General features: G+C 46.6%; 1 protein-coding gene across 1 annotated transcript in view; it reads right to left on the bottom strand.

Moving 5' to 3' along the window:
• Positions 1 to 27348, bottom strand: part of Stacl (SH3 and cysteine-rich domain-containing protein) — an 898939-nt gene that overhangs the window by 279426 nt on the left and 592165 nt on the right. The window contains exons 10-12 of the mRNA XM_071674332.1: positions 26403 to 26471; positions 5432 to 5473; positions 3841 to 3959 (exon numbers count right to left, since the gene is read on the bottom strand). Coding sequence (XP_071530433.1) covers positions 3841 to 3959; positions 5432 to 5473; positions 26403 to 26471 — 230 coding nt within the window. The remainder of the gene's footprint in view (positions 1 to 3840; positions 3960 to 5431; positions 5474 to 26402; positions 26472 to 27348) is intronic.

Here is a 27348-nt window from a genome sequence, read left to right on the forward strand (position 1 = left end):
CATCAACTCCATCTTCTGTTATGTGGGATTTGTATAGACTTCCATACGACACGTCACTCAACACTGCAGAGTTCCATGAAGCAGTCAACAGCCAAGCGTGTGTCAAGTGTTGGTAGCATGGTCGGCAGGCCGGCCGCCAGGTGACGCATCAATGACCCTAGGTGACCCTCGCCTACCATAAGCCTCACATAGCCAGGGCCGGCCTGGCTCAGCGACGGTGATACCTCTAGTCAACGGCAGGTTGAAACTACAAGCACGTCTTGTCCTTATGTCTTGATATCCTCATTCACCGTCAGTTGTGATTCACTCGCAACATTTTTCACTGCCATTTGACCCAACTTTTAATATCTCTATATATCGTTTTGACTGTCGAAGCGTAATCGGAATAAAGTTTGGTAGAAGAGGCTCCAGAATGGGTGAAGAATCCTCTCACACGCTGAAACCTCAGCAGCAACAGCAACAACAGTAAAGAAGCTATCAGCAGAGATGAAGGCCTGAGCCGCTGAGGGCTGTCAGGCTCCGGCCACAGCTGGTGAGGGGGACGCCAGAGGGGACGCCACTCCATGACATCCTGTACAGCATATGATGTTTTTCCTCCCCCAGGATGGTGGTCGCCAGCATGTGGGGAAGCTTCCACAACACCCAGCCAGCCACATCATCCACCACCACAGACCTCATTACAAAAGACGAGTAACAATGTCAAAAAAAAAAAAGCACTATGCCCTCCCCAGGCAGAGAACTGTTGTGGTCGTCTATGTAATGTGTGGAAGGGAGGATCTTAGCAGAGTAAGGAGGGTTGCAGAGGGGGGCAATACATTCCCTGTTCTTCACTGCAGAGAAAGTCTATTCTACCCACAAGTTATCCCGGCCAGGATTACTTAAGCTTTCTCTACCCTGCCCTGACAACCCCTCGCTCCCTTCTCCTCCCCTAATCCAACAATCTCTCTTCCCCTCTCCCTCACTTTAACAACCTCTTCCGAAAAAAAAGAGAGATTTCGCACAACGTAAAGAAAAGCGCTAAGGATCCTTGCCAATATGCGAGAAGCAAGGAAAGATAATATGGAAGATACTACTGGCCCAATATGTCATGAAAACGGCATCTTAACTGATAAGGATAATATAAATGTCATTCTTATAAGAATCTCGATATCTCGAGTTATTGCTTACTACAGAGAATTCCTCAAGTATACCGCAACCACACACGACATTTTTTCTTCAGGAGCGAATATGAAAAATGAGACATATATGATATTCAATTCTATGAAACACTTAAGATATCCGGAAGAATTAACTGGTTTTAACGATTTTTCCTCTAGTATACCAGAAGAGGCAAGCAGGAGAATCGTATTTTCTGTCACAAAGATTTTCTTTTCATGAATGTTCGTCATTTCCCACACGAGTGAGGTAGCGTCAAGAACAGATGACGGAGCCTTAGAAGGAAAAATCCTCACCTGGTTCCTTGCTCTGTTCTTCTTTCTTTAGGAAAGTAATATAGGAGGGGAGGATTTCCAGCCCCCCGCTCCCTCCTCTCTCTTAGTCGTCTTCTACGACACGCAGGGAATACGTAGGCACTACTCTTCCTCCTCTATCCCCAGGGATAACGTCACAAAGATATCTACAAGAAAGAAAAAAAAGTCGCCAGAAATTGAGAAGGCCGGTAAAAATGTCCTCAAAAGGAGACAGAAAATGCACGTTCGGACGACCATTCTCTCAGTCTACACCTTCATGTTAGGGAAGAGTTGAAGAAACGATCATTACGGATAAAGTCGTTACACAGCCACAGGATAAATCGATCATCAACATGGGTTGCGAATTAAGCCACATGTTTGAGCCATCTGACAGGAATCCTTAGTCGCCTATGTGATAGCAGAGACTCCCAAACACCTCTCGATTGCATACATGTGATAACTAAGACCCCAGAAAAGCTCTCGACTGTCATACAATTTGACTTTCAAAAGCCTTTTGAGTCAGTACCACACGAAATTATTTCTACGTCAAATCAAAGCTCATGGTTACCAGGATGATTGACAGATAGGGCACCAAATGATGGGTGCGGTACGATTGGTTTAATGTGACAAGCGGGGTACCACAAGGCCGGTCTCTAAGGTGATAAGCAGGGTACCACAAAGCCTTTCTCTATCGTGACACGTGGGGTAACACAAGGCCTGTATCTACTTTGACAAGCGGGGTACCACAAGGCCGGTCTCTTTAAGAGGAAAGAAAAAAAAAAAGGCATCCAAAATTCAACCATTTGCTTGCATTTCATGTCAATCTCCATCCCAGAAATCCTACTGCAGCTTGAGTAGGAATATTTCCCGTTCACACTTTCCTACAAAATTCCAATGGTAGACTACTCACTCCATCCACCATGCATGATATGCCTTTCTCCTGGCGGCTGTTATGCCGGAGGATGTGATGGATGGTGGGACACCTACCGCTTTACCATCCTTTCTCTACCACAAGCATGAGTATGATTCATGAAGCTATTACTATCCTCCAGCAGGATACCCTGGCATGGGTCATGACACCACTACAATCCTGCAGCAGGTAACCTCGTCATGCATTCCCTACCGTGACATCTTTTTCTCTTCCCTTCCTAAATAACCCAACCTCTCTCTCTCTCTCTCTCTCTCTCTCTCTCTCTCTCTCTCTCTCTCTCTCTAACGATGAGCACGACATTACGACCCTTGAGCACGACGGTACGACCCTTGGGTATGACGGCCTGACTTAAAAGGTCACACCGCTGTGGTCAACAAAGAACGGGCCATTTGTCTTGCGTCGTCCACATAAACCCTCCTGTCCAAACCGATACATATAAACAGCCCAAGAAACAAACCAACCCATCTGCCCACACCGACCTGGCCAGCTGGTGGCACCAACACCCCTCCTGGGTGGGGAAGTGGGTGGTGGAGGGCCCTCCGCCTGCCACTCTCGCCCTATTTGTTCCCGCAAATGCGAAAAAATGAAGTCATGACCTTCCAATGCGACCACTTGGGAGACGGGGTCTTAAGACTTAACTCGCCGCCAGACAGCGTCTGTCACTCTGGCACGAAACATGGATATTCCTGAGTGAGCCACAGGGGGAGAGGGACTAAAAAAAAAAAGAAAAAGAAAAAAAAGTGATACGTCATAGGAATAAGAACTAATAACGTTTGAAAACAATGGTCAAGTCGGAATCCACCAGCGCGTTGAGTGACGGAAGCAAGGGGGAGGTGGGTGGCGTCTGATGGTTCGAGACAACCTCCTGGGCTCTGATTCCCTCCAACACACGGCACGGTAGATCCCAGGCTGCCTGACCTCACGTCTCGAAATCTTAAAGCGACAGACACATGTGAGGAAGCTACGCTCTTCAGTAACAAATGACCCAGATGGAACTTACATATGGAAATAACAGTTCATAGTACCTTTAACAGCCTAGTTCATCTACATCTTTTCTTTTTTATCTTTGCGATGTGCTCCCTTTCTCATCGCAAGGCCTGGCTTCATTCAAGACTTGTCGTTCGTATCTGGAGACTTTCTCATAGAGTAATAATAATCATTTGAAGAAACATGAGCCAGGCAATGGCATTCTGAGCTCGTCAAGACATCAGTGGACGGACAAAATAACAACGACATGGAAACTTTCGCGCCCCTGTCACTTCATTTATAATAATAATTATGATAATAAATGTTAACAATCACAGCATCATAATAAAATCTAAATAATTCAGGAAAAAAAAAAAGAAAACTAGATCATACAGTAAGGACAGACAGAATACAACAGAAGACTCACGGGCGAGCGAGAGAGCGAGCGAGAACCCAGCACCACCAGCACTAGGGGGCCTCGCCTGGAGCACCTACCTCTGAGTATCTGCTGACACACATCACAGGCTGTTATCTTCTTGTACGTGTACTCCTGGAAGATGTGGGCACTCTCGAACATTGCTGCCGCCTCCTTCTCCTTTTCCCGAGCGTTCTTTCTGGTGAGGGCACGACAGAAAGCGAGTGAGTGTATTGTTAGCCAAGTGACAGACAACGGCCATGCTTCAACCTCAAAAGTTCCTCTTTCACTATGACAGAATATGAGCGAAAGGACTATATTCCAGTTGAGATATTACTACTTTATTTCATATTACAATCATCTAATCAATAGCATGATGGGGAAAACAAAGTGGGCAAATGGACTGTAAATTGCTGAAACTGCTACTGTAATAGACCACTTAGGTTCCTCTGTAGAGGCAGGATTGAGAACTGGGCAAGTGTCAATTTCACTTGAGCTATGGAGGACTACTGCATGGCAATCTAAAGTTCCAGGAATGAAAATGTGACAGAAAACGGGCAAGTGGACTCTACACCAGTCAGGAGTAACTACTGTATTTGATCATGAAGTTTCTCTCTTAATATACATATCAGGCAAATGTTCTGTAAATCATTAGACATAACTATTGCAATTCAAAACTTCATTAAGCGGCAGCAGAGAGTGACAAAAAAAAAATTGGTTTGGTCGAGCTTCTTTGGAAATCTAGACTAAGGTGTGGGATTCAAACAATACCTGGAATATTGTAGAAATAAAAAGATTAAAGATATCTTAAATATCTTAGGAACTAGCTACTGAAGATGGTACATCAACATTCATTTGAGATTGAGATAATAAACTAACACTAAAAACTTGGTTTATTGTTTGCTAAGGAAAGTGGATGTTATACTAGATACAATCATATATGTACACATACATATTCACTGTAGAACATATCAGACATGACTGGTCAAAGGACCCACATCACATGGGCAGAAAAATTTGTCATAATATGAAAAGAAACTGGGGTCGCCTCTGTTCCTTCGAGGTGCGTCGCCCGAACAGTGACCAAGAAATTTTCAGACTCGACTTTCGTGTTCGTTTCTCCTCTGATGTCATGAAGGACTACATGCTTTAAGTCTCATCGAGTCCACAAAACTTCTTAATGCACAGGTTCAGGGCCACGCACGCAGTCTGGCAGGTCAGGGGGCAATGACTGCGCCCTCCGACTACACGCTAGGGAAATTAGGCTAGGAAAATGACCCACATCAATGCTGCAAAAAGGAGAGCATCATAAAATAGGGTACACTTAACTAGGGCTACACACTGGTGTAGTGGTGCACATCAACAGGGGGAGGAGGAAGGCTTATCGCTACAGACGAGAGGGACAACTACAGGGCTTTAGTTTAGTGAGGGACATTCAGCAATGTTTACAATGGAGCAGGGAGGAAGGGTAGGGAGAGGGAAGAGTCTGACCAATCACAGTTCACTTGGGCAATCACCTATAGGGTGAGGTAAGGGCAACATTCTGGGTATACTAGGGAGCACGGTGCGTAATGAGAAAGAAATGTTCTTGCGGCATACTAAAACCTAGTTGGTTGACCGGAAACAATCCCAAGGCTAGACTAGACGCTGATGGGTTAACACCTGAAATACCTGGCGAGGCGCTGGTCGTACGGCGTAGCTTCGGCGTGTCCGCTTGAAATTTAAAAATGTTCTCTTATGTACAACTCTGGGCAAAAGATCCCTACACACAATATACTACTTGGAAGTGTTTTTCTCATAGGACGTTCTGTATTTCGGCACGTCGGATTGAATGAGACAAAGAGACATGCTGCAATCCATGCAATCGTGCAGATCTTGAGATTACAATAAGGGGGGGTTGGGACTGACCAACCATCCAGGTTGCTCCCATCCCCCCCAGCTGCTTTCACAGTGTATGGCCTAAGGTCTATCAGCAACCAAGAGTCCAGATCACTGTTATATGACTGCATTACCCCTGAATGTCCCTCTGCTTAGATCCAATGGACTCCTCGTTTGACAACTTAGAACCATAGCTGTTAGCTGTGCTGGCTCTTTGGGCATGACATGTTATCCTTAACTTGTAGCATGGGTTAGTGTAGCTTATGGAGGTAAAGTTACATGTTTAGTTAAGGTTTCAGGTTACCAGTGGACGGAGGGATCTCCCAGATGGAGAAGACGGAAGACTGTACTTCTGCACCTAACTTTCCCCTTCGTTAACATAGGACTGAGATTAAAGACACAGAGGAGTGGAAAGCTTGAAGTCTTTTAAGTCATAAAGATAAAAGGCCCTGAAAGAGTGCAAGCTAAGGCCTTCCGAAGCACCAAGACGAAGACAATCACACGAGTTCCTACAAGCTGTTCATGAGGAGACCAAGACCTTCCGGAGGTCATCTTGAAGCGCCAAGATGATTCCTTCAAAATCCTCACGTACAGAACCTTGAAGATGTAGGGTTTGGCAAGAAGGCCAACATCGTGATCCTACTGAAGGTGAGGGACCTACACGGTATGTTCACATCGAATCTTTTATGGAAACACATTCCTTGTGGTTGAGGAAAGAATGTCCAAGTTCACTTGTTTAGTGATACATACTTTCAAGTGCCACGGAATTGAAGGGACAAAGAATAGTGTCACAAGATTTCTTAAAACAAACGCAAAAAAAAAAAAAAAATCTTCCCTAAACTGACGAAATAAAAGCTTAAATGTACCCATAAAAAACATTCCCCTTTTTTTTTTCTCATGATTACGTCAAGATTCATCCATTATCTAGGAATGAGAAGTGTTTAGATTTCTATTAAATTACTTACACAAACATTTCTTCTCGTCTCTTCACAGAGGGCTGCACCTCCTCTCACTCTCAAGTATCTATTGTGACGTAGAGTCAGAAAAGAAAAACTGTAGATATGATGCAGCAGCCGGAGCTCTCACGAGCCATCACCACCACTGGTCACACTAAAATACCTTCAACAAAAGATTTTCTCTTGATTAATAAACAATTTTACAGTGCACGACTTATTTGTTACCAGGAGATCTACACAGAACTTCATGTACGATGAATGGTTTTTTTTTTTATATCTTTTTATAAATGATAAATGACCACGAGGTTGTATCGTCCGTTGAGACAGGATGACTACGAGGCAGTAGCATCTGGTGAGGCAGGATGACTACGAGGCAGTAGCATCTGGTGAGGGAGGACGACCACGAGGCAGTAGCGTCCGGTGAGGGAGGATGACTACGAGGCAGTAGCGTCCTGTGAGGGAGGACGACTACGAGGCAGTAACGTCCGGTGAGGGAGGATGACTACGAGGCAGTAGCGTCCGGTGAGGGAGGACGACTACGAGGCAGTGGCATCCGGTGAGGGAGGACGACCACGAGGCAGTAGCGTCCGGTGAGGGAGGACGACCACGAGGCAGTAGCGTCCGGTGAGGGAGGACGACTATGAGGCAGTAGCGTCTGGTGAGGGAGCATGACTATAGGGTACACCGTCCGTTGGGGGAGGATAGCTACCAGGCTAAACCGCCCGATGGGGCAAGGGTGAGTACATGACAGCATCGTCCCTTGAAGAAGGATGACGACCAGGCAACACCTTCCGGCGACAGAGGATGACTACGAAGAGACACCGTCCAGTGAGGCAAGATGACCAGGCAACATTACCCAGTGAGGCAGGATGACTACGAGGCAGCACCGCTCGGTGAGGCAGGATGAGTGCGAGGCAGCACCGCTCGGTGAGGCAGGATGACTACGAGGCAGCACCGCTCGGTGAGGCAGGATGACTGCGAGGCAGCACCGCTCGGTGAGGCAGGATGACTGCGAGGCAGCGCCGCTCGGTGAGGCAGGATGACTGCAAGGCAGCACCGCTCGGTGAGGCAGGATCATGAAGTCAGCTAAAGTGTGTCTGGAATGATGACGGGGCTCACGCTGACCTTCTGTCGTTTCGTAAGAGCCTCCATCTTGAGTTTGGCTCCTTCCTCAATTACACTCCAAGTGTTGGCTCTCTGCCCCACCTGGTTGCAGGGTGGCACAGTCTCTCTCCACAACAGAATCCCCGAGAAGGTCCCACATGGACAACACTGCTCCCGTCCACGTGCAAGCTACTGTTTCTCCCGCCTAAAAAGAGCCGACAGACGATCCTTGAACAGAACGGAGAGGACTTCGCCAGTGCCAGATGTTTTCCTTTGAGGCTGACTCATACAGCCATATCCACGAGGGTTCTACAGCGGTGGGAGAGCGAGAGAAGTCCAGCACCGGAAGATGCTGGACCTCAGTGGAATCGTTGGTCTTCAGATCTTACTACAGAAATGATTATGCCCAAAATTCAGAGCTCCTGAACTCTTGAGGAGGCCAGGATCCTCCGGGCGGTAAGATCATACCGAGCACAACCCGTCACTGACCTGCAGATTCTATCAACAGTGTGTCGCCATCCCAAACACTTGTATAGGAAACCAATACCAGCAGCCAACCGGGCCACAATTCCCCCGTGACTTTTACCTTGGCCAAAAGAGCAGGGCGGCCGTCTGGGGCGGAGGGGACAAGCTCGGTGCCACTGGTACTAGCAAATGCTGATTGTGTGACACTGAAATACACATTATTAGGTATAATGCGAGGCGGACTACACTACAGCTGCTCTGGTCTACCCTGATGTGACCTTTTGTTACACCGCAAAGCGAGTGTAACAAGCTACCCAAATATTGTAGGTTTCATTTTAGGAATAATTTTCCCATGACCATAATTTTTGCCTCTCTTTCTTCTCTTGCTCTTTTCCGTAAATTTCGGTTCTAAATGCCTACCTTCACTCCTTTCTCGACCATATTTATTAGGCACTTAGCATCCTTAAACCAGGAAGAAACAGGGAAGAAAAGAGCAGCCCTGAAGGCCTCTGGGCCAAGCAGATTGTCGTCTGCACTGGTCAGGACGCGCGTCCGTCCCTTCCCTCACATGCACCCAATAGGCCAACCAACCCTGGCTCGCCCTAACACTTCCGCCCCATGTAAACCAAGGTATTCTCTCCGCCATATTCTCTCGCCCGTCAGTTTCATTTCCTTTTTAATTGGTTTCATCTAAAGTACAAAATATCCACAATCCTAAGCGGCTTCATCTCCTGCAGGAGACCTGGGAAAGATCTCTCTCCGGCCAGAGAAGAGCGAGTTTCCCTGACGTGGTGGGCGATGCTGCGACAGCAGAGGCGTCGTTCCCTCCCTCACCCATGCACGCTCCTTCGCTGACGTACATCCCCGTCAGACCGACCCAAACCTGCCCGGCCGCCAACCCCGACTTGAATATTGCACTCGTGTGTGTGTGTGTGTGTGTGTGTGTGTGTGTGTGTGTGTGTGTGAGTGTGTATGTGTGTGTGTGTAGGCTATGGAACATACCACAACAGGCAAGATCATCGATGTGTAATAAGTACAGAGCAGAACACTGCAGGTACGAGTATCGGGGTGTACGAGGTAGTGTAGGGTGGAACATCACAGAGATGAGTTCCAGGGTGTCAGGGAGTGTATGGTGGAACGTCAGAGAGGCGAGTTCCAGGGAGTCGGGGAGTGTTGGGAGGAACATCACACAGACTAGCACCAGGGAATGTAGAGAGAATAAGCGCCCAGCATGACCGGCAGTAGGTAACTGTATCCTCAATATACATTGAGGAAGGTCCGTGTCTAGCCAGTGTACGTGGGAGTGTGCCTTCAGCAGTGGTAGGGAAGCCTGCACGTCATAAAAATGGGCCGAAGCAGTGCATGTCATGGAAAGGAGGGGGAAATGTTCAATTATTGGAGAGGAACTGCATGTTCACTGAGGGGCAGTGGAGGGAGAGTAAATTTTCAACGTGAACGGGGAGATGATATCGTGAGCATGGTTTGAGGTAATAAACAGAGCACCCGTGAGGACCAGCGTCTTCCGTGGTCCCTGAGAGGCGGGAAACAACGGGAAGAGAAGCACATCCAGGTGACGTCCAGGTGTGTGTGTGTGTGTGTGTGTGTGTGTGTGGAGAATTTTATCATCTCCGGTGCCAGGGTAAAGCACGGGTATCCTACCTGAACGATGAATGAGAGTTAAACTGTCTGGAAGCTGAATGACTGTCCAGATTGTATGGAAATCAAACTGTCTGGAAGCTGAATGACACTCTAGTAGTCTGGAAGTCAGGTGACTGGTAAGTGTTAAAAGATAAACTGTCTGGGGAATATGACGGAAATATCGTCGACCATAAATTCTTTCGTGGCACGTCACTGCCCTCGGCCACGCACGTCGGGCAGTGACGTCATGAGGGAGAGGCCACCCGTGGCCATACACAGCAGTTCCCGATGGCTTACAGTCTGGCTGGATGTTGCCGGGAGCACAGTAGGTGCAGGAAGGAGGGGAGTGACAAGATGTTAGGGCAAGACTTTGCGTACTGGGGATCAGGGGTTGGGTCTTGTCTCAGGGGTCCTGGTCGGGGGTGGGTCAGGTCTCAGGGGAGCAGGTCGGGGGTGGGTGGGTCACGTCTCAGGGGTGTAGGCGGACCCAACGCCAGCGTAGCCCAGCCGGGGATGAAATATGGATTGACGTTCAGTATCAGTTGGGCGAAGTTGCACAAAGAGCGAGACTGATGTGGACAATATGTTGTGGTGGCCAGGGTGTCTCCAGCCTCAGCCACCAGTGGCGAGGCCAGGCATCCACCCTGGTGGAGGCATACAGGCGACGCTCATCATATTTACTCCCCCTCCCCATAACTATATTTTGTAGACCGATCGATTTATCCTTTTTTTCCCCAGTGAATTTCAGAAATCCATCATCGAGCTTCTGTTAAGACGTTCCTGAGAGACAGAGAAAAAAATATATGTCTAAAATTCCCCAAAGGAGAACTGACCAACGAGAGTAGTTACAACTCTAGGAAAAGATATAATCATTTTCCTTTTCTATCAAGTTTCCCAGGCAAGGTACGCACGACTCTCGGTGATTGCACCAACTTTTCTCGCACTAGGCAAGTCGATTCATCCACAAATAATGGGAAGAAAAGGAGAGAGAGAGAGAGAGAGAGAGAGAGAGAGAGAGAGAGAGAGAGAGAGAGAGAGAGAGAGAGAGAGAGAGAGAGAGAGAGACTAAAGTTCTGAGAGGTTGGAAATACTGGCAAATTGGTGGGATTAAGTCAGTCAAATCACTCATTCCTAAAACCGTCAACTGAAGGTGGGACGACGAGCGTCCCCCTGTGTCTACCTCAGCACAACGTGATCCAATGCGAGATAGAGGCTCCCGGATCCCACTACGTGGAAGAATAACAAAAGAGAACCGAGTACTGTATCTGTGTCGGTATCTTACCGACGCTGGTGAACGCAAGCGCAACGGCTCGCGGTCAACGATGACTGGCGCCAGGTCAGAATGCTTAAGCGAACCTGGACACAGGGATGTCATCCTCCCGGGGACAAATCAAGTTTTAGAAATGATCAAAGTCGTCAGGTCGGGCCAACTCGGGCCCAGAGAAGACCCTCTTCCTTCACTGGGTATCATTTTATACCACTATATGTGACGTTCAAGATTAAAAGTATCTGAGAATAATGAAAACATGTTTAACAATTGATACATTTACTTTACCAAAGCAAGACACTTATTCTAATTGTTGATATTGACTGTGATGAAAGGTCGATCGATTACTGAAAAAGGAAATATTCAGAAAAAATATGGGTAGAAGTGTGATGATAATACGTTTTTCAAAACGATCCTCCGACTCGGATTCATCATTCCGGATCATCTGAAACAAAACATAGACACTGGCAACTTGTTCCTCCGACTTGCCTCCGCTGAACTTGGGTCAAAATTGTTCGACGAAACTTAGAAATTCTTGTTTTCGAACACCATACTAAATGCCTAAATGGACCATAATAACCGAATCAACTTTTGTCCTGTGAGATAGAGAGAGAGAGAGAGAGAGAGAGAGAGAGAGAGAGAGAGAGAGAGAGAGAGAGAGAACACCCTCAGGACAATCGGTTACCACACTTAAAAGTATCATCAAAAACAGCTCACTGCGGGAGGCCAACACCAGCCCGGGTGGCGAGCCTCTCATGGTGTCAGTTGCCATCACCTGACCCACTCACTCAACAACGGTGGCCATTGTAGTCTCCGTCTCTGGCATGGGAGACGGGGGCAACACGTGTGTTAAAAACCCTCTCCCGGTAATATACAAATGGTAGTCACAACATAGCGAATAAGAAAATAGGAGCCATTTTCCTTCTGTCGTATGGGGTGGGTGTGATGCGTACGTCTCAAGATAACAGATTCGTGAACTCCTGACACGTAGATGAGGCTGGGTGACCCCCGAGACTCGCCCGCTGTTGGCGCGCTAGGGTAGAGGAGGCCCCCTTGGCTTCTTGACACTCCCTCCTCACCCCCGACCTTCTCATGGTTTACGAGCGCCCCTTCGCCACCTGACGAAGACTCGGTCTCAAGCGTTGCTGCAGGTAATGAGTCGATAAAACTGCGAGTGTTACGAGCTGGGGGAGTGGGGGAGGGAGGTTTAGTGCCGCCCTCCCGCCCGATTTATGGCGCCTCGTTTTCAGTCAACTTTGAATTTTTTCGAGAGAAAAAAAGGAAATAGGAACGGTTCACTGATACTGTTGCCCATATCCTGGTCGGGTCTGTCGGGGGAACACGGGAGAAAAATACCCCCTGTTCCTCATGTGGTGACAGAACTGCCTCTGAAAGGAAGATAAATGGTAGGAGCTGGGGAGAAGAAATAAGAAGGGAAAAGTGTTTCAAAATTTAGCTGTGGAGGGAAAGAAGCAGACACAGACTGGGTCAATCCCGCGTTGACAACATTCAAAACTCTAACGGATCTATGTGACACGAAGCATTATCAAGGTTTTGCTGAAATTCTCGTTATTTCTTCACTTTTAATGTATCGGGAGAAATGACTTTCAACAGTCTCGTACACGAGCCTGTTCGGCACAACGGTAACATCAAGGCAAGTGATATCCGGTCAACGGTACAGTGAACATGTGTATAATGATAAAGGTCGACGGGAACGGACCGTAGACGGTTTCCAACAGTAGTGACTTGGTCTGACGAAGTGAGGAGAAAGGTTATCCAGTCCGGTGCCTTGAGAGGATGGATTAGCTAGGACAGCCTTGACAGAAGGGATCAGCTAACCTGAGATCTTGAAATGAGGACCTTGATAGGAATGATTAGCCTACCTAGGGCCTTTTGAGAGATTAGCTAATCTGCGGCCTTGAGTTATTTGCTAGGTCAGATCCGCCTTGGGAATAGGGATTAGGTAATACGGGACCTTGAAAGGAGAGTTTAGCTAGTCTGGGACATTGAGAGGGCGAGTAAACTCGCCTGGGGCCATGATATGAGGGATTAGCTAGTCTGGCGTCTATTGAGGAATCATTTGGTCTGAGACCCGGGAGAGGGAATCAGCTTAAAGGGGATCCCTGAGAGTTGTGGTCAGTTAGTTCAAGATCCTGACGGGAGGAGTCAGGCCGTCTGGCATTCAGAGAGAAAGCCGATGATCTAGGAGGTCAGAGGATGGTGGAAGCTCGGCCTACACCCCATGGGGAGGAATCTGCTGGTCCCTGCGCCCTAACAGTGTTTAGTTGGTCCGATATATTGAGAGGAGGAGTTTGATGCTCTGAGGACTCAGAGGACAAGTCCTTTGGAAGACTCATTTGACTCGGGGCTACCAATCGTCGCCACTCAGTAGACCGTGGAGGCTTGATGCCAGAGAAGTGCTGGCGTCTCCGGCCGGGGTACATCACAGATATGAGCATCGAACTCATCTCGATGTCGAAGCTCTCCACATCGACAACCACTCCCTCATTATCAACACCATCCTACTTCACATCAATACAGCCCTGAACCCGACCACGATGTAGCCAACAGTATCCGTTATCAGTGTCATCCCATAACTAAAATATAATAACCCTTATCCCCTCACCGGTCAAAACGACATTCCCAATACGATCAACACTAACCTTGTCACAACTGACTATAAACACAACGAAATTTCAATACAACCCCATAATCAGTTACAACAACATCTCTTCACTGATGAAGATAAAATCTTCAATTTCGTTCATGTCTGTATAGAGATCAAGACAACCCGACCCAGAACGAAAATCCACAATAACATTACCATCAGTGTCCCGGTTGATCAACACAAGACCCTTACTAGTCAAAAGAACTAGACCCGCCAGTATCAATTACACCCCCAAACAAGTCACAACCATCACCACACTGTCACTATCAGTACGGTTCCTTCACCAGTCAAAGCACCCATGTTATCATCATCAGTAATATCTCACCATTCAACCCACAGTACCACACACTCCCCTGACGAATGTCGTCCCCACCTTCAACAAAGACTCTGACCCTCCACAACCCACAACACCAGCAGCGGTAAAGGTGCCCTGAAACCAAGGAAAATACTCGAAAATATTCTCAACACATCTTAACACTAATCCAGTCAAACACGTTACCTGTAATAGTTGTAAATCCATGGGTCAGACTACACCCCAGAAATGGTCATAGAAATCAGGCCACTAGTACGGACACTGACCCTCCAGATACCACTGGCGCTGAACCACCAGTGAGGACCATAGCCACAATTGCCTCAGCCTCGGGAGAACCACCAGTGTGGACCATAACCACTATTGCCTCAGCCTCAGATAGTGGCAATGGTCACAAACCTCGCCAGGATTTGTGATCTTAAAGACGACTGGCGGCGAGAAAGTGGAATATCTATTCCTTCCTACAGTCCTCGCTGGGCCGGCAGGGTGGTGGCAACAGTGGGGACTCTGTCCGCACGTCAGCAGGGAGAGTAGCAATCTGTGGTCAGCGAGGAAGGCGGGCGTCCGTGATCATCAAGGAGTGATGGTGTCCGTGATCATCAAGGAGTGAGGGTGTCCGTGATCATCAAGGAGTGAGGGCGTCCGTGATCATCAAGGAGTGAGGGTGTCCGTGACCATCAAGGAGTGAGGGCGTCCGTGACCATCAAGGAGTGAGGGCGTCCGTGATCAGCAAGGAGGGTGGGCATCCGTTGTGAGGAGAGAGGGCGGGTGTCCGTGATCAACAGGGAGGATGGGTGTTCATGGTGAGCGGGGAAAGTGAGTGCCGTGGGCAGTACAGAGGGTTGGTGTCCGTGGTGAGCAGGGAGGGTGGGTTTCCTTGATCAGCAGGGGTCCGTGGTCTGCCAGGAGGGTGGACATTCGTGGTCAGCAGGAAGGGTGGGTGTCCGTGGTCAGCGGAAGGATTGTGTCCAAGGTCAGAAGGATGGGTGGGTGTCCATGGTCAGCATGGAGGGTGGGTGTGGTGAGCTGGGAAGGTCGTTTTCCGTGGTCAAAAGGAAGGGTGGGTGTCTGTGGTCAGCAAGGAGGGTGGTTTTACGTGGGCAGCAGGGAGGGCAGGTGTCCGTGGCTATCAGGGAGGTCAACTGTCTATTATCAGCAGGTAGGGCAGGCATCCTTGAGTAGCAGGAAGGGTGTGTAGAGGGAAATATACTGCTCCCTGAAGAACGGGTGAGGGGGGGCCTGCTTCTCGCCAGTCAGAAAAAGCGATACAAACATCTGATGTCGAACCTTTGTTGCGCCGCTACCCTCGAACAAATACAGACCGTGTGGCAACATATCTAGGCGAATTCCACACAAAAATTGGACGTGTCCTCAAGTCCAATCATTAACAGGGCTGATGAACCCTGCAGGAAATCAGTATATATCGCCTCTCCTGACCCTTGAGAGGTCAAATGATTTTTTTTTTCACCCTTAAATGTTATATTGGTTAATGATACTGAAAAAGGATAACACAGAAAGCCATCACACTTTTCGTATCTCAGAAAACTAATCGAACAGAGCCTAAGTTTAACAACAGCCAGGCCAGCTCCATACTGTCCTCGCACCAACGTCAAGATGTCCTTCTTCAAGATTCTTTTCTTATGATAACGGAAACTAAAATCCTCACCACAGGTCACAACTGTCAGGATGTGACCATAGGGGAGGGAGGGAGTTGATGATCGTCTTTGATTTGGACGAGGGAGGAGCTTGCACCACCCGGGCCGGACCACTGATATCCTGGCCGCTCGTGGGAGGGGAAGATTTATGAGGCCAGCGCCTCACTCGCGGTAAAAGTTTGCCATCGCTCTAAAACTGACTCTTTTTATTTCCTTACTCCATCAGGAGTACCTCACTGCTCCTCCTACCTGGGGAGGTAATACGGTGTCCCTGGTACCTCTCCGCTGCTTCCACCAGGGGAGGTAATACGGCACCCGCGGGGAGATATCCACGTGTAAGACTGGCTTGATAAGCCTTATTTTCTTGTGGCTTTCAAGATGCTTATAAATGCTCCCTTTAGGTCTACACATTGTAATGGTACGGACAAACGCGGTCCCCATGTATAACCCAAGACTAAGCCTGGATCTGAGCGTGGGTTTACTGGCTAGATCCGAGTGGCCAGTGGGCGTCTGAAGCTGTCTGCTGGAACTGTTCTGTGCTGGTACGGAGGTGGACTTAAGTCACGGGTCCAGCGCAACCTTGCCCGACACTCTTGTGTTAGGCTCTACACAACAGACACCACGCTACGTTAGGCTATGCCTGGAATGAACAATCATTTGTCATTATCATTATCATCGTAACACCAGGAGCCCTTCTTCAGCGACTCCTGCAGCTCGAAGACTGCTCCTCAGTCAGCAGCAGGGTAAGGATGGAAAGTTCTGTGACGATATTCTATTCCAGAGATACAACAATGGCTTCATTCTCAGCGTAACCACAAGCAGGGGAAGTCCAATAACGCCTTCCTCGCGCGCGCGCGCGTGTGTGTGTGATATAAAAACAAACATTCAGAAAACCTAGTGATAGCTGTCCGAGTAAAATGCTCACTTCTCTCCACCCAACCATTTCTCAGCTTTTATATAAAAAAGAAAGAAAAAAAAAGTTCCCCTCAGAATGCCAGGCGGCGGCGATAGATTTTCCTGGCCGCTTGGATTGTATCAGCCTCTACCCCCGCCCGGCTGATGGATGCCACATATCCTTTACCCGGAATTACCTCGGTGGTAATTTTCGGAAAACGATTCATAAGCGTAACTTGTGTAGTGATGCTCGGCCGCCAGCTCCAGGCTACCACACACCAACCAACCACACAACCAAGTTTTATATATATATATATATATATATATATATGCTGATCACACTAGTACATTAGGAAGATGGTACCTGTGTGGTGTTGGGATTTAAACAACTTTATGAACTGTTTGCACCTGATGAAGCGGACGGTCTCCGTGAAACATGGAGTGATGCATGTACAGAAAAAGTACATAAATTCAATTATATGACCTAATGAATTGCGATTTAACTTTCATATCATCATGGGCTAGTGTGATGATTATATATATATATATATATATATATATATATATATATATATATATATATATATATATATATATATATATATATTATTAATGTGTGTGTACAAACACACGCACATATGCATAACGCGTGAGACAGGCGGAGGCAACAAGAGAACCCGGTCCTTTCACGCGGCCTCGGAGCTGGCAAGTGTTTGGGGCTGCCTGCCCACTACGGCCCAAGCAAGGAAGACTCGCTTCCCGCCCTGGGAAATGAACCTTGCAACTTGAATAATTACTCGCCTCCAGAACCAACTGGAGCAGCCCTAAATGAAGCCTCGGGCGAAATTTCGAAAGCGACGGCGGCGAAGCAGGGCGTCGTCCTCGTCAGCGGCGACACGTAGGCAGTCCGGACGGTGACTGCTTCTTGGTCCCTCAACACCTTCATCCCCGGCCATCTGGGGTTCCTCTTGACCCCGGGGTTGGTCACGAGCGCAACTTATAAGCTGATGATGCCGTACAAAGAATGACATTACTGTGTAACGACGTCAAGAGGTGGAGTCATAAATTGTGGTTGCTGGAGTGATGTGAGGCAGACTCCCAGATGGGGACTGTCCTCCGCACAGCCACTAGGGTTATAGGTGGCAGTCTCCAAAGTGGGGAGTGTCTTAGTAAAGCCACTAGAGTGACGGCCGGTAGAATTCCCGGTGGGAAGGGTCTCTGGCCACCGCATGGTTCTCCAGTGACACCTCTCAATATCACACTCCTTATCAAAGGAATATTGACTTCTTTCAGATCCTTGTGAAGACCACAAAATGACCCTCCGCTCCATCTAACCTCACATAAGCTTCGGGTCAGAGCCATGCAGGCAAGTCCAAGGGTCGAAGCGCCGTGTTCTAGGGCCGTAAGGTCGTGCTTCAGGGTTTATAATGAAGTTCATGACACCTGACTCACTGAGCAGCACAAAATACCCGGGTGTCTGCTGAATGGCCCGATAATAACTACCCTCGTTATCGATAACGGTGTAGTACACCTTGTCACAGGTGCTGTGAGAACACAGGGTTGTCTGGTACACCTTGCTGGAAGTTATGAAAGTGGTACACTTCATCACAAGTACTGAAGTGGTACATTGTGGCGTGATACAACTTGTCACAGGTACTGCCAGGGTACAGTGTAGTGTGGTACTCCTCTCTACAGTTACTGTCGGGATACAGTGTGGTACACCTTGTTAGAGGTACTGTCGGTGTACAGTGTGATGTGGTACACCTCACCACAGGCAATGTGGCCTTACAGCACACCTCAGGCACTGTGGGCTTACAGCACACCACAGGCACTGTGGCCTTACAGCACACCTCAGGCACTGTGGGCTTACAGCACACCTCAGGCACTGTGGGCTTACAGCACACCTTAGGCACTGTGGCCTTACAGCACACCTCAGGCACTGTGGGCTTACAGCACACCTCAGGCACTGTGGCCTTACAGCACACCTCAGGCACTGTGGGCTTACAGCACACCTCAGGCACTGTGGCCTTACAGCACACCTCAGGCACTGTGGGCTTACAGCACACCACAGGCACTGTGGCCTTACAGCACACCTCAGGCACTGTGGGCTTACAGCACACCTCAGGCAAACTTAGTTTACTAAATGTTCCACGAGTACCACTTGGTCCACTAAACACCTCTTGAATGCCACTTACAAAGTGTTGTCTCGAGCACCTCCTCGCTGGGGGATCCTTTTGCTGGCGCTTCTTTATATAGCGAACATTACCTCGACCCCTCCTGGTAACACGGCTCTCCTGAGGTCTTGTCAGTATACCAAACATACCCCGAGTGTCAGTGTCCGCTAAAGTTACATTAAGAATGCCTCTCGATACACTTACTTCTTAAGTAGGTCCTGGTTGTACTAATCACTTGCTAATCATTCTCTGACTACTTAAGAGCATTCTCAGTGCCTCTCCAGTGGTGGTCAATATATATATATATATATATATATATATATATATATATATATATATATATATATATATATATATATACAGTGGATGCAACAGGGTGTAATAGGGGGGGACAACGAAAGAGTGAGAGGTGTCGGAGTGTGCAGGACAGCCACTGGTCATGTCTGATCAGAGCTACAGCAAGGTGCCAACTACTACCCACCTTAGTTTTCCATTACATATATATATATATATATATATATATATATATATATATATATATATATATATATATGAGGATGTATTACGGTTTCTACCACTACAATACTGTACCCTGTACGGGCATACATCAACACTGTCAATATTAAGAATCTCGGTATCCATTTTGGAGGAAGTCTGAGTTTTTGGAGACCAGGTTTGGGGAAGACGAGGCTGGGGGGGGGGGGGGGACATCACAGTAGAATGAACGACATCACATTCTTGCTGTAATATTCCTTTTAAGTGATCTTGACGTCATAACAAAGCTAATGATGTCACAAAGGCTGTAGTTTTGACGTCACAACAGAGCTTATGATGTAATAAAGCCTGTAGTCTTGACGTCATAACAGAGCTTATGATGTCATAAAGCCTGTAGTCTTGACGTCACAACAGCCCTTTATGATGTCACAATGGCTGTAATGTTCGACTGTACTTGTCAAGCCACAATGACTTCACACGTGAGTCCACAGCATGAATGCGATGTCACACTGCAGTGATGATGACAAGTGCAAGGAGCACAGGAAGTGACTTCACCGGAACTGATCAGGGAAGTGTGGGAGAGGCAAGCAAGTTGAGGTGTGTCTGGGAAGGAGGAGTGAGGAGAGGGGTGACAGTCTGGGGAAAATTCAAGGAGGGTTCAGTGATGATGGGGAGAGTCATTTACAGGGGATTCTCTGGGGACTGTCAAGGGGGAATAATGAAAAAAAAAGTCTTAGAAAAAAGTTATATATAACCAGTGAAAATTTTGGGAACATTCTCTGGGGGCTCGAAAGTCTTTGGGGGTAACAAGGGAACATTTCCTGAGAAGAGTACAGTCTCTGGGGTTAGCGAAAAGGAGTCTTGGGGGGGATACAAGGGGGGGGGGGGGGGACGGTCTCTGAGGAAACATAGGGGGATTCTCTGTGCGTAACAGTCGGAACATTTTCTGGGGGAAACAAACGGAGCAGTGTCGGGGGTGGGGGTGACCAGTCTCTGTGGGAAACGAAGCGAACGTTTCCGGTAGGGTCCCTACGAAACGACACAGGTGCAGTTCTTTGGGGCGAGGGACGAGGAAAATCTATAGGGAGGATTAGAGGAACAGTCGTCTCTGGGGAGTTATGATGGCCCTGGGGATGGAAACGCACATAGGGAAGTCTCCTGGGGAAGTGGAATGGAACGCTAATGATTAATCGGCCGCAAAGACTGGCTGAACAGAATATACGGAAAACTGAAACACAAGGAAAGTTATATGGAGAGAGAGAGAGAGAGAGAGAGAGAGAGAGAGAGAGAGAGAGAGAGAGAGGCCCAACTGGCCGGTAAAAAGTTGACCTACTGAACGAGTTCAGTTTCCTTCATTACTGCCACACTTGAGAGAATGCACCGACCAGCAATGATGATGGAGTGTCTTCCTGACGGTGTATTTAACGCTGACGATGTGAGCAGGAGGTTTATTCCGACGTCGACAGATCCTGAAAGCAAGAGAGGAATTCCCTACGTCTGGGCTTCTGTCCACTGTATCTGGTCACTGGACTCCCGATGTACTCGAATAGTGATGACGTATCGAGTTAATCAAACTTCTGGAGTATTTTTTCAAAGACTTCGGAGTCGCTACAGAATTCTCGCTTGGGTAGGATGAACAGCCTCGTTCCTAACATCCCTCATATAGCTTGGTTCTCTTGTCTTGGTATCAGCTTTGTTCTCCGCTTTTCAAGACTGCTTCAAGCTGGTCTTCGTCTTTTTGATAATCAGGCCAGAATTGTACTGCATTATCTGACTGTGGTGATATCAGCCAGGGAGACCCAGTTACTATGCTGCCTGATGCTTTGTAGTACACTTTCAAAAAAGAATCCAAGGACAAAGGAAGTAAGTGGCATAACACGATGAAACTTACAATATTCTATAATCAAAAATAAAGATAAAAACAAAACGAACCATAAGCGAAGGAGGTGGGATTTAAAGGATTTATTTTTCAAGTAACAGCGATAAGCTATTTATGATAATCAACTCAGATCCTTGTCTCTACTAAAACGTTTTTAAACGCATTTACACGAGGCTCGTATTCGGAACCTTTTCTTCGTTACCTCCAACATGCATAGTTATATTTATTTTCGTTGTGTTTCCTTTGCCACTCGTGGACTCAGGACGAAAGGGTTGTCAGGTCGGGGGTTTACACCCTTTGGTACCCGTTACTCCCCCTCCTGCCCAAGAGCATATCATGGGTTACCCATTGGGTGCGCTACGACGTAATTGTTAGCCAAGCACCTTGGGTTGGAAAGTCCTCGAGTAACCTGAACACGCCCCTGCAGGAGAGAGGTGCCACTGTTGTCGACCTTGTAGACTTAAGTAAAAGGCCTTCGTGATGAACCTAGAGGTGCGGGAAGCTGAGGTGCCTGATGGAGCTATGATGTGTCTGAAACGCTGGTTGATGGAGCGGATCTCAGTAACGCTCCAGCACAGTTGGCTGTTAGCCCGTTACTTCAATATCTATGCTCCATATCGAACCAGTTACAGACCCAGTCACTGATCAGTCACAGTTTGCCTTCAACTTTCTCAGGAACCCATTCAAGGTCACTGCCACTTCGCTTGACCACAGAAGCCAAAGAAATATTCATCGACCTTACCAGCGTCTCTAGTTCCCGGGATTTACCTGAAGGAGAATCACTTGTGAGGTTCTGGCGACGACAGTTCAGTGTTACACCCAGGGTCACGAAGGCTGCTCTTGGTAATCTGCTGCTCCTTCCTGGAGACTAGTGAGGTGATGATGGATTTTCCAGCCCATTCGTCGATCTCGATTAGCTGAGGAGGTCGACAGAGGTGTAGCGAGGTGTTCCAAGACTACAGACGGCTGTTGCAACTGTTCTATGAAATGAATAAATATAAACCGATACGGATAAACCTAGGTTTTCACTTTCTCCCTCGGGCCGGTCGAAAAAGTGATCGTTAAGCCCAAGGGGAAGGAAGGGCATTCCGGTGACCCAAGGGGATACTTAGGTCAAAGGTCAAACTTTCCCCCTCGTGGTTCAGATCATCCTGCATACTTCTGCAATAATTCTTGCATATCCCACTTACTATTGTTGCATCGTTATCACTTCTGAAACGTCAGTAGCTATACCTTATCATCATTATTTCATATTATATATATATATATATATATATATATATATATATATATATATATATATATATATATATATATATATATGCATACGGAGGACTGAGTCTTAGAGGGAATATCCTCACTTAGCCCCCTTCTCTGTTCCTTCTTTTGGAATATTCAAAATGGGAGGGGAGGATTTACAGCCCCCCATTCCTTCCCCTTTTAGTCGCCTTCTACGACACGCGGGGAATACGTGGGAAGTATTCTTTCTCCCCAAACTCCAGGTATATATATATATATATATATATATATATATATATATATATATATATATATATATATATATATATATTGGACTAATGAACGAGGCTATAAAAACGCCTCGATTAATTCCATACGTGACATTATATGATGTTTGATATTTCGGGTGTGTATTACACATTTCATATAAAGAATCGATGGAGTTGTTAAGACATGATGCGGTGTTGAAGGTGTGTTGCCAATAAGTACTTTCCAGTAAAGGAACTTGAGTTTACCTCTGACTGTCAGGAAAAAGAAGCAACATTGCCAGCTTCTCGTCTCTCCTGTTGACGATTTACTGAACAGCTTCAAGGGCGAGGGAACTAAAAAACAACTCGTTTCTTACTTCTTTCAAAGCCCGAGATGACAAGCAATCTGGCCTCGTTGATATATTTTGGGTTTAACTTTTACAGATAATCTGTGCGACCTCATCCATCTTTGAAGCTCCTTGAATTCGTTTTTTCTTTTTGCGCCGAAGAAAAATTTCATATGGCTCTGGCACCCATCTTGAAGCCCCGGATTATATTTGCCGATCTTAAGGTGGTACTCAACAATGAGGTCATCGCTTTGAAACCATAAACGAGGCCTCCATTATCATCCGTCATGAATGTACCGTCTTCAATACATATTTTGTTTCATATGTACTTATAGATTATTTTGGATGATCTTTAAGGCTTCCGGCAACTCGATCTCTTTTCTTCTTCTATAGTTGCGCTACTAAAGCCTTATTTACTCCAACACCCAACCCAAAGATTAATATAAGCGTTCTGGTGGTCTTCCAGGGCATCGGGACTTTATATTCATCGAAGGTCTTCCTGTTTCTACCAGCAAGTTTCCCTTAGTCTCTGTTCAACGGAGGTGGCCCCGGCCTTACATTCCCACCTTCTGCTTTGAAATGTTTTTTGTTTTTGGCTTTTTAAATTTTCCTTTCTAAGTTCACAAGTTCACCTGTTTCCAGTTTAAAGACATATATTTCATGTCAAAAATCTTGTTACATCTTTTTCATAGGCAGTTTTTACTATTAAAATTTCCATCATCTTCACGTGCACACGTTTCTTGCTCTACATCAGATGGTCAACGATGGCCAGTGTCTTCTCTGGCTCACATGAGATACTTTCATTTTTGTTGGTTTATATATAGTCCGATGAATGAGGCAATCTTACAAACTAGCAAATCTGCTTTCCCTCTGGAGCACATTCATAGCTGACCAATGGATTGATGTATCAATATTTCGTAATTGAAGTTCATAAAACGATACGTAGAACACTTCCTGCCTTACTATACCTATAATAGACCACTGGAGTTCTTCCCATGTTTTTTGGGGGTCTATCAGTACTCCAAAGGTTGTTTTCCAATTCATCGATATACGAGATTAAGATAAGCTACTGAGTAGCACCAAGCTCATGACACAAGTCAAGGAAACCAATGATGTCATGATGTCTTGTACAGAAGTATTAGAATTATGGTAACTATAAATTCCAACCATATATTTTGTATGTACAAAAAACATTTTCTTCTGTGGCTCGTTCTTCCATAAGTTGTGGCCTGTCCTACATGATGTTGTAGCCTGTCCTTCTTCCAGATGCTGCAACCTGTCCTGCTTCAAGTTCTTGTGGCCCGTCCTTCCAGATGTTGCAACCAGTCCTTCTTCCAGGCGTTGAAGCCTGTCCTTCCTCCAGTTTTTGTGACCTGTACTTCTTCCAGTTTTTGTGGGTTGTCCTTCCAGAAGTTGTAGACTGACCATCACCCAGTTGCTGTCGTATGTCCTTCTTCCAGATGTTGTAGCGTGTCCTGCCAGATACTGTGGCCTGTCTTCCTTCCACATGCTGTGACCAGTTAATCTTCCAGATGTATCCAGTACTTCCTCCAGATACCATGGCTTCTCCTTACCGATATCATGGCCTGTCCTTCTTCCGGATGCTATAGTCTGTTCTTCCAAAAGTTGTGACATGCCCTTCTTTCAGTTGTTGCGGGCTGTCCTTCTTCCAGCTGTTGTGCTGTAGTCTGTAATTCTTCCAGATGCTGTGGCCTGCCTTTCTTTCAGATGTGTATCCTGTACTTCTTCCAGATGCTGTAGCCGGTCCTTCTCCACGTGCTGTAGCCTCTTCCCCTTCCAGATGTTGTAGCCTGTCCTTCTTCCAGGTGTTTTAGCAAGTCCATCTTCCAGATTTCGAAGCATGTCCTTCTTCCTGGTGCTGTGCCCTAATCTCATTCCAGATACTGTAGCCTGTCCTGTCCTTCCTCCAGTTATTGTGGCCTGTCCTTTCAATTGTTGTGACATGTCCTCCTTCCAGCTGTTGCACCTTGACCTTCAAGATGCCATAAACAGGCATTTTCCGTTTAAGACAAGAAATACGTTATTATTTTTTCCATACTTTTCCATGACAAATATCGCAATCATATTCGGGCTTTCCACATGTACTGACGTCATTTATCTTTAACATGATACTTTTAGCGTCTGCATAGATTACTGTTATTATGTAATATGAATTCATATCCCTATATCATATTACTGAATCCTTTATATGGTACTTTAGCTTGTCTTGGGACTGAAGCAGCTTACTATTGGGAGTCCTGTCCCCACATCTGACATTTAGGAATTCTAACATAACTGATTTGACCTGTCATGACCCTCTCTAAACTCCCGAGTGCCTGCGTCCTTAAGTTAGTAGGTCAGAGAGAGAGAGAGAGAGAGAGAGAGAGAGAGAGAGAGAGAGAGAGAGAGAGAGAGAGAGAGAGAGAGACCTCAGTGGGACAGAGAAAGTACCTGGTACAAAGCGGCAACACAATACAGGAGCACAGCAATTGACGAAGAACGCAGACAGCGACCACAGGCGAGGATGTCTACACCAGCTGGCTCATGGCAGGAGGGTAACACTACGACAGTTACAGTGGTGAGAGAGAGTATACATCACAGCGTTCACAGGTGAGAGTCATTATCATCTACAGCAGCGACAGGTGGGGTAGAAAGTAGATATTACATTCGTTGCAGGTTAAGGAAGAAGATTACACATTACAGCTGATGGAATTGTATGAGAATGTTCATATTACAGCAGATGTATATGTGGAAGACAACTGTCTCAGTTGAACCAGAATATAATCATTACAATTGTTACAGGTAGTACAGAGTGTACATACTGGGGTGATTTGTAGAATGAGGAGGGGTGATATATATATATATATATATATATATATATATATATATATATATATATATATATATATATATATAAATATATATATATATATTTATTTATATATATATATATATATATATATATATATATATATATATATATATATATATATATATATATATATATATATATATATCACAGTAGATGAAGGTAGCAGAGTTAAGTAGTACATAATACAATAGGTACAGTGGGTGGAGCTCAATGCAGCAGCCCCTGGACCTGTAACATCAAAGTGTGGCGTTACAGTCGATGCCTAAATTACAGGGTAAATAAACGGTGAGGGACGAGGCTTCTACCTATGTACAACTTTACTGAGGTAGGGCAAGACAGTGGTTGGTGCTTGGAGGGTTGGTTGTCTGCAGGGAACTGTCCACTCCTACTGTACAAAGCGGAAGGTCCCTCAGAAGGGGACCTTCCGATCTTACTTTACAAGGTAGAAGGTGTCTCTGAAGGGACTTTCCAATCCTACTTTACAAGGCAGAAGGTTTCTCTGGAGGAAGCTTTCCAATCTTACTATAAAGTGCCGCGTTGGGCACCTGTTTACCTGTGAGCCATGACGCTGAGCACGGTACTAGAGAAAGTGTACCGCTTCGCTGGCGAGGCTGGGGGGAGACTGCTCGAGCCGAGAGCGTTAGTGTGGCGGAGGGGAGAGAGACGAGAGAGACGTAGGTGAGACCCGGGGCCCCTGACCTTACCGTCTCACCCACACCACCCACCTCAGACCCAGAGGTGCTCACTTGGGGTGGCGTGTTACCTCCTGCCTCCGCAGGTGCCTCACTGGAAGGCGGCAGGAACCACCAGTGAGGTACCTCAAGAGTCTGGAGGTCAAACTCCCTCCCGCGCACCTCCCGGGGTCTGGTGGCGAGGCCCGGCCTAGGACGACCACCTCACCTTCTATTTCACCAACGTGGAATTCAATTTGAATTTTTCTCTTTAAAAAAGAATCACAGATTTTCATACATTTAAATTTACCAATTTGATAAAATTTAAAGATGAAAAGAGACGGAGGTGCTTCAATAAGGCCGCCGGGGCATCGTCCTGTAGCGAGGCAGTGGATGAGGGCCAGAGGTCAGGTCAGGTCAAGTCGAGGCACTCTGGCACTCCAGGGTGGTGCCACAGCTCGAGTGCCAGGTGCCTCAATCTCTGTGCCTAATGATATCACTTGGATTACACACTAGTAGATATGTCTTGGCAAAATGCAGATATCCATTCATTAAAATGTTAGTAATTATAAAAACATGAATATAACATCATGAAAATCAAAATGCTTATAAACAAAAAGATGCAAACACCATACTTACGGCCACGTAGTTAAAAATAAATTAGTTAATAAGGGAAGTCTTGTGACTTTAAAACAATGATAAGAAGTCTGTTGTCATTGAGCAACATTTGAGAGACATGCAGTTCACTATAGACTAAAGCTTTGTTGTACACTGATTGCTGGAAACAAGAAAATGTAAAAGCTTGTGGATAGAGCCAGCCTCATTCAT

This window comes from Panulirus ornatus, chromosome 1 (genome assembly GCF_036320965.1).
Source record: "Panulirus ornatus isolate Po-2019 chromosome 1, ASM3632096v1, whole genome shotgun sequence".
Classification (NCBI taxonomy): domain Eukaryota; kingdom Metazoa; phylum Arthropoda; class Malacostraca; order Decapoda; family Palinuridae; genus Panulirus; species Panulirus ornatus.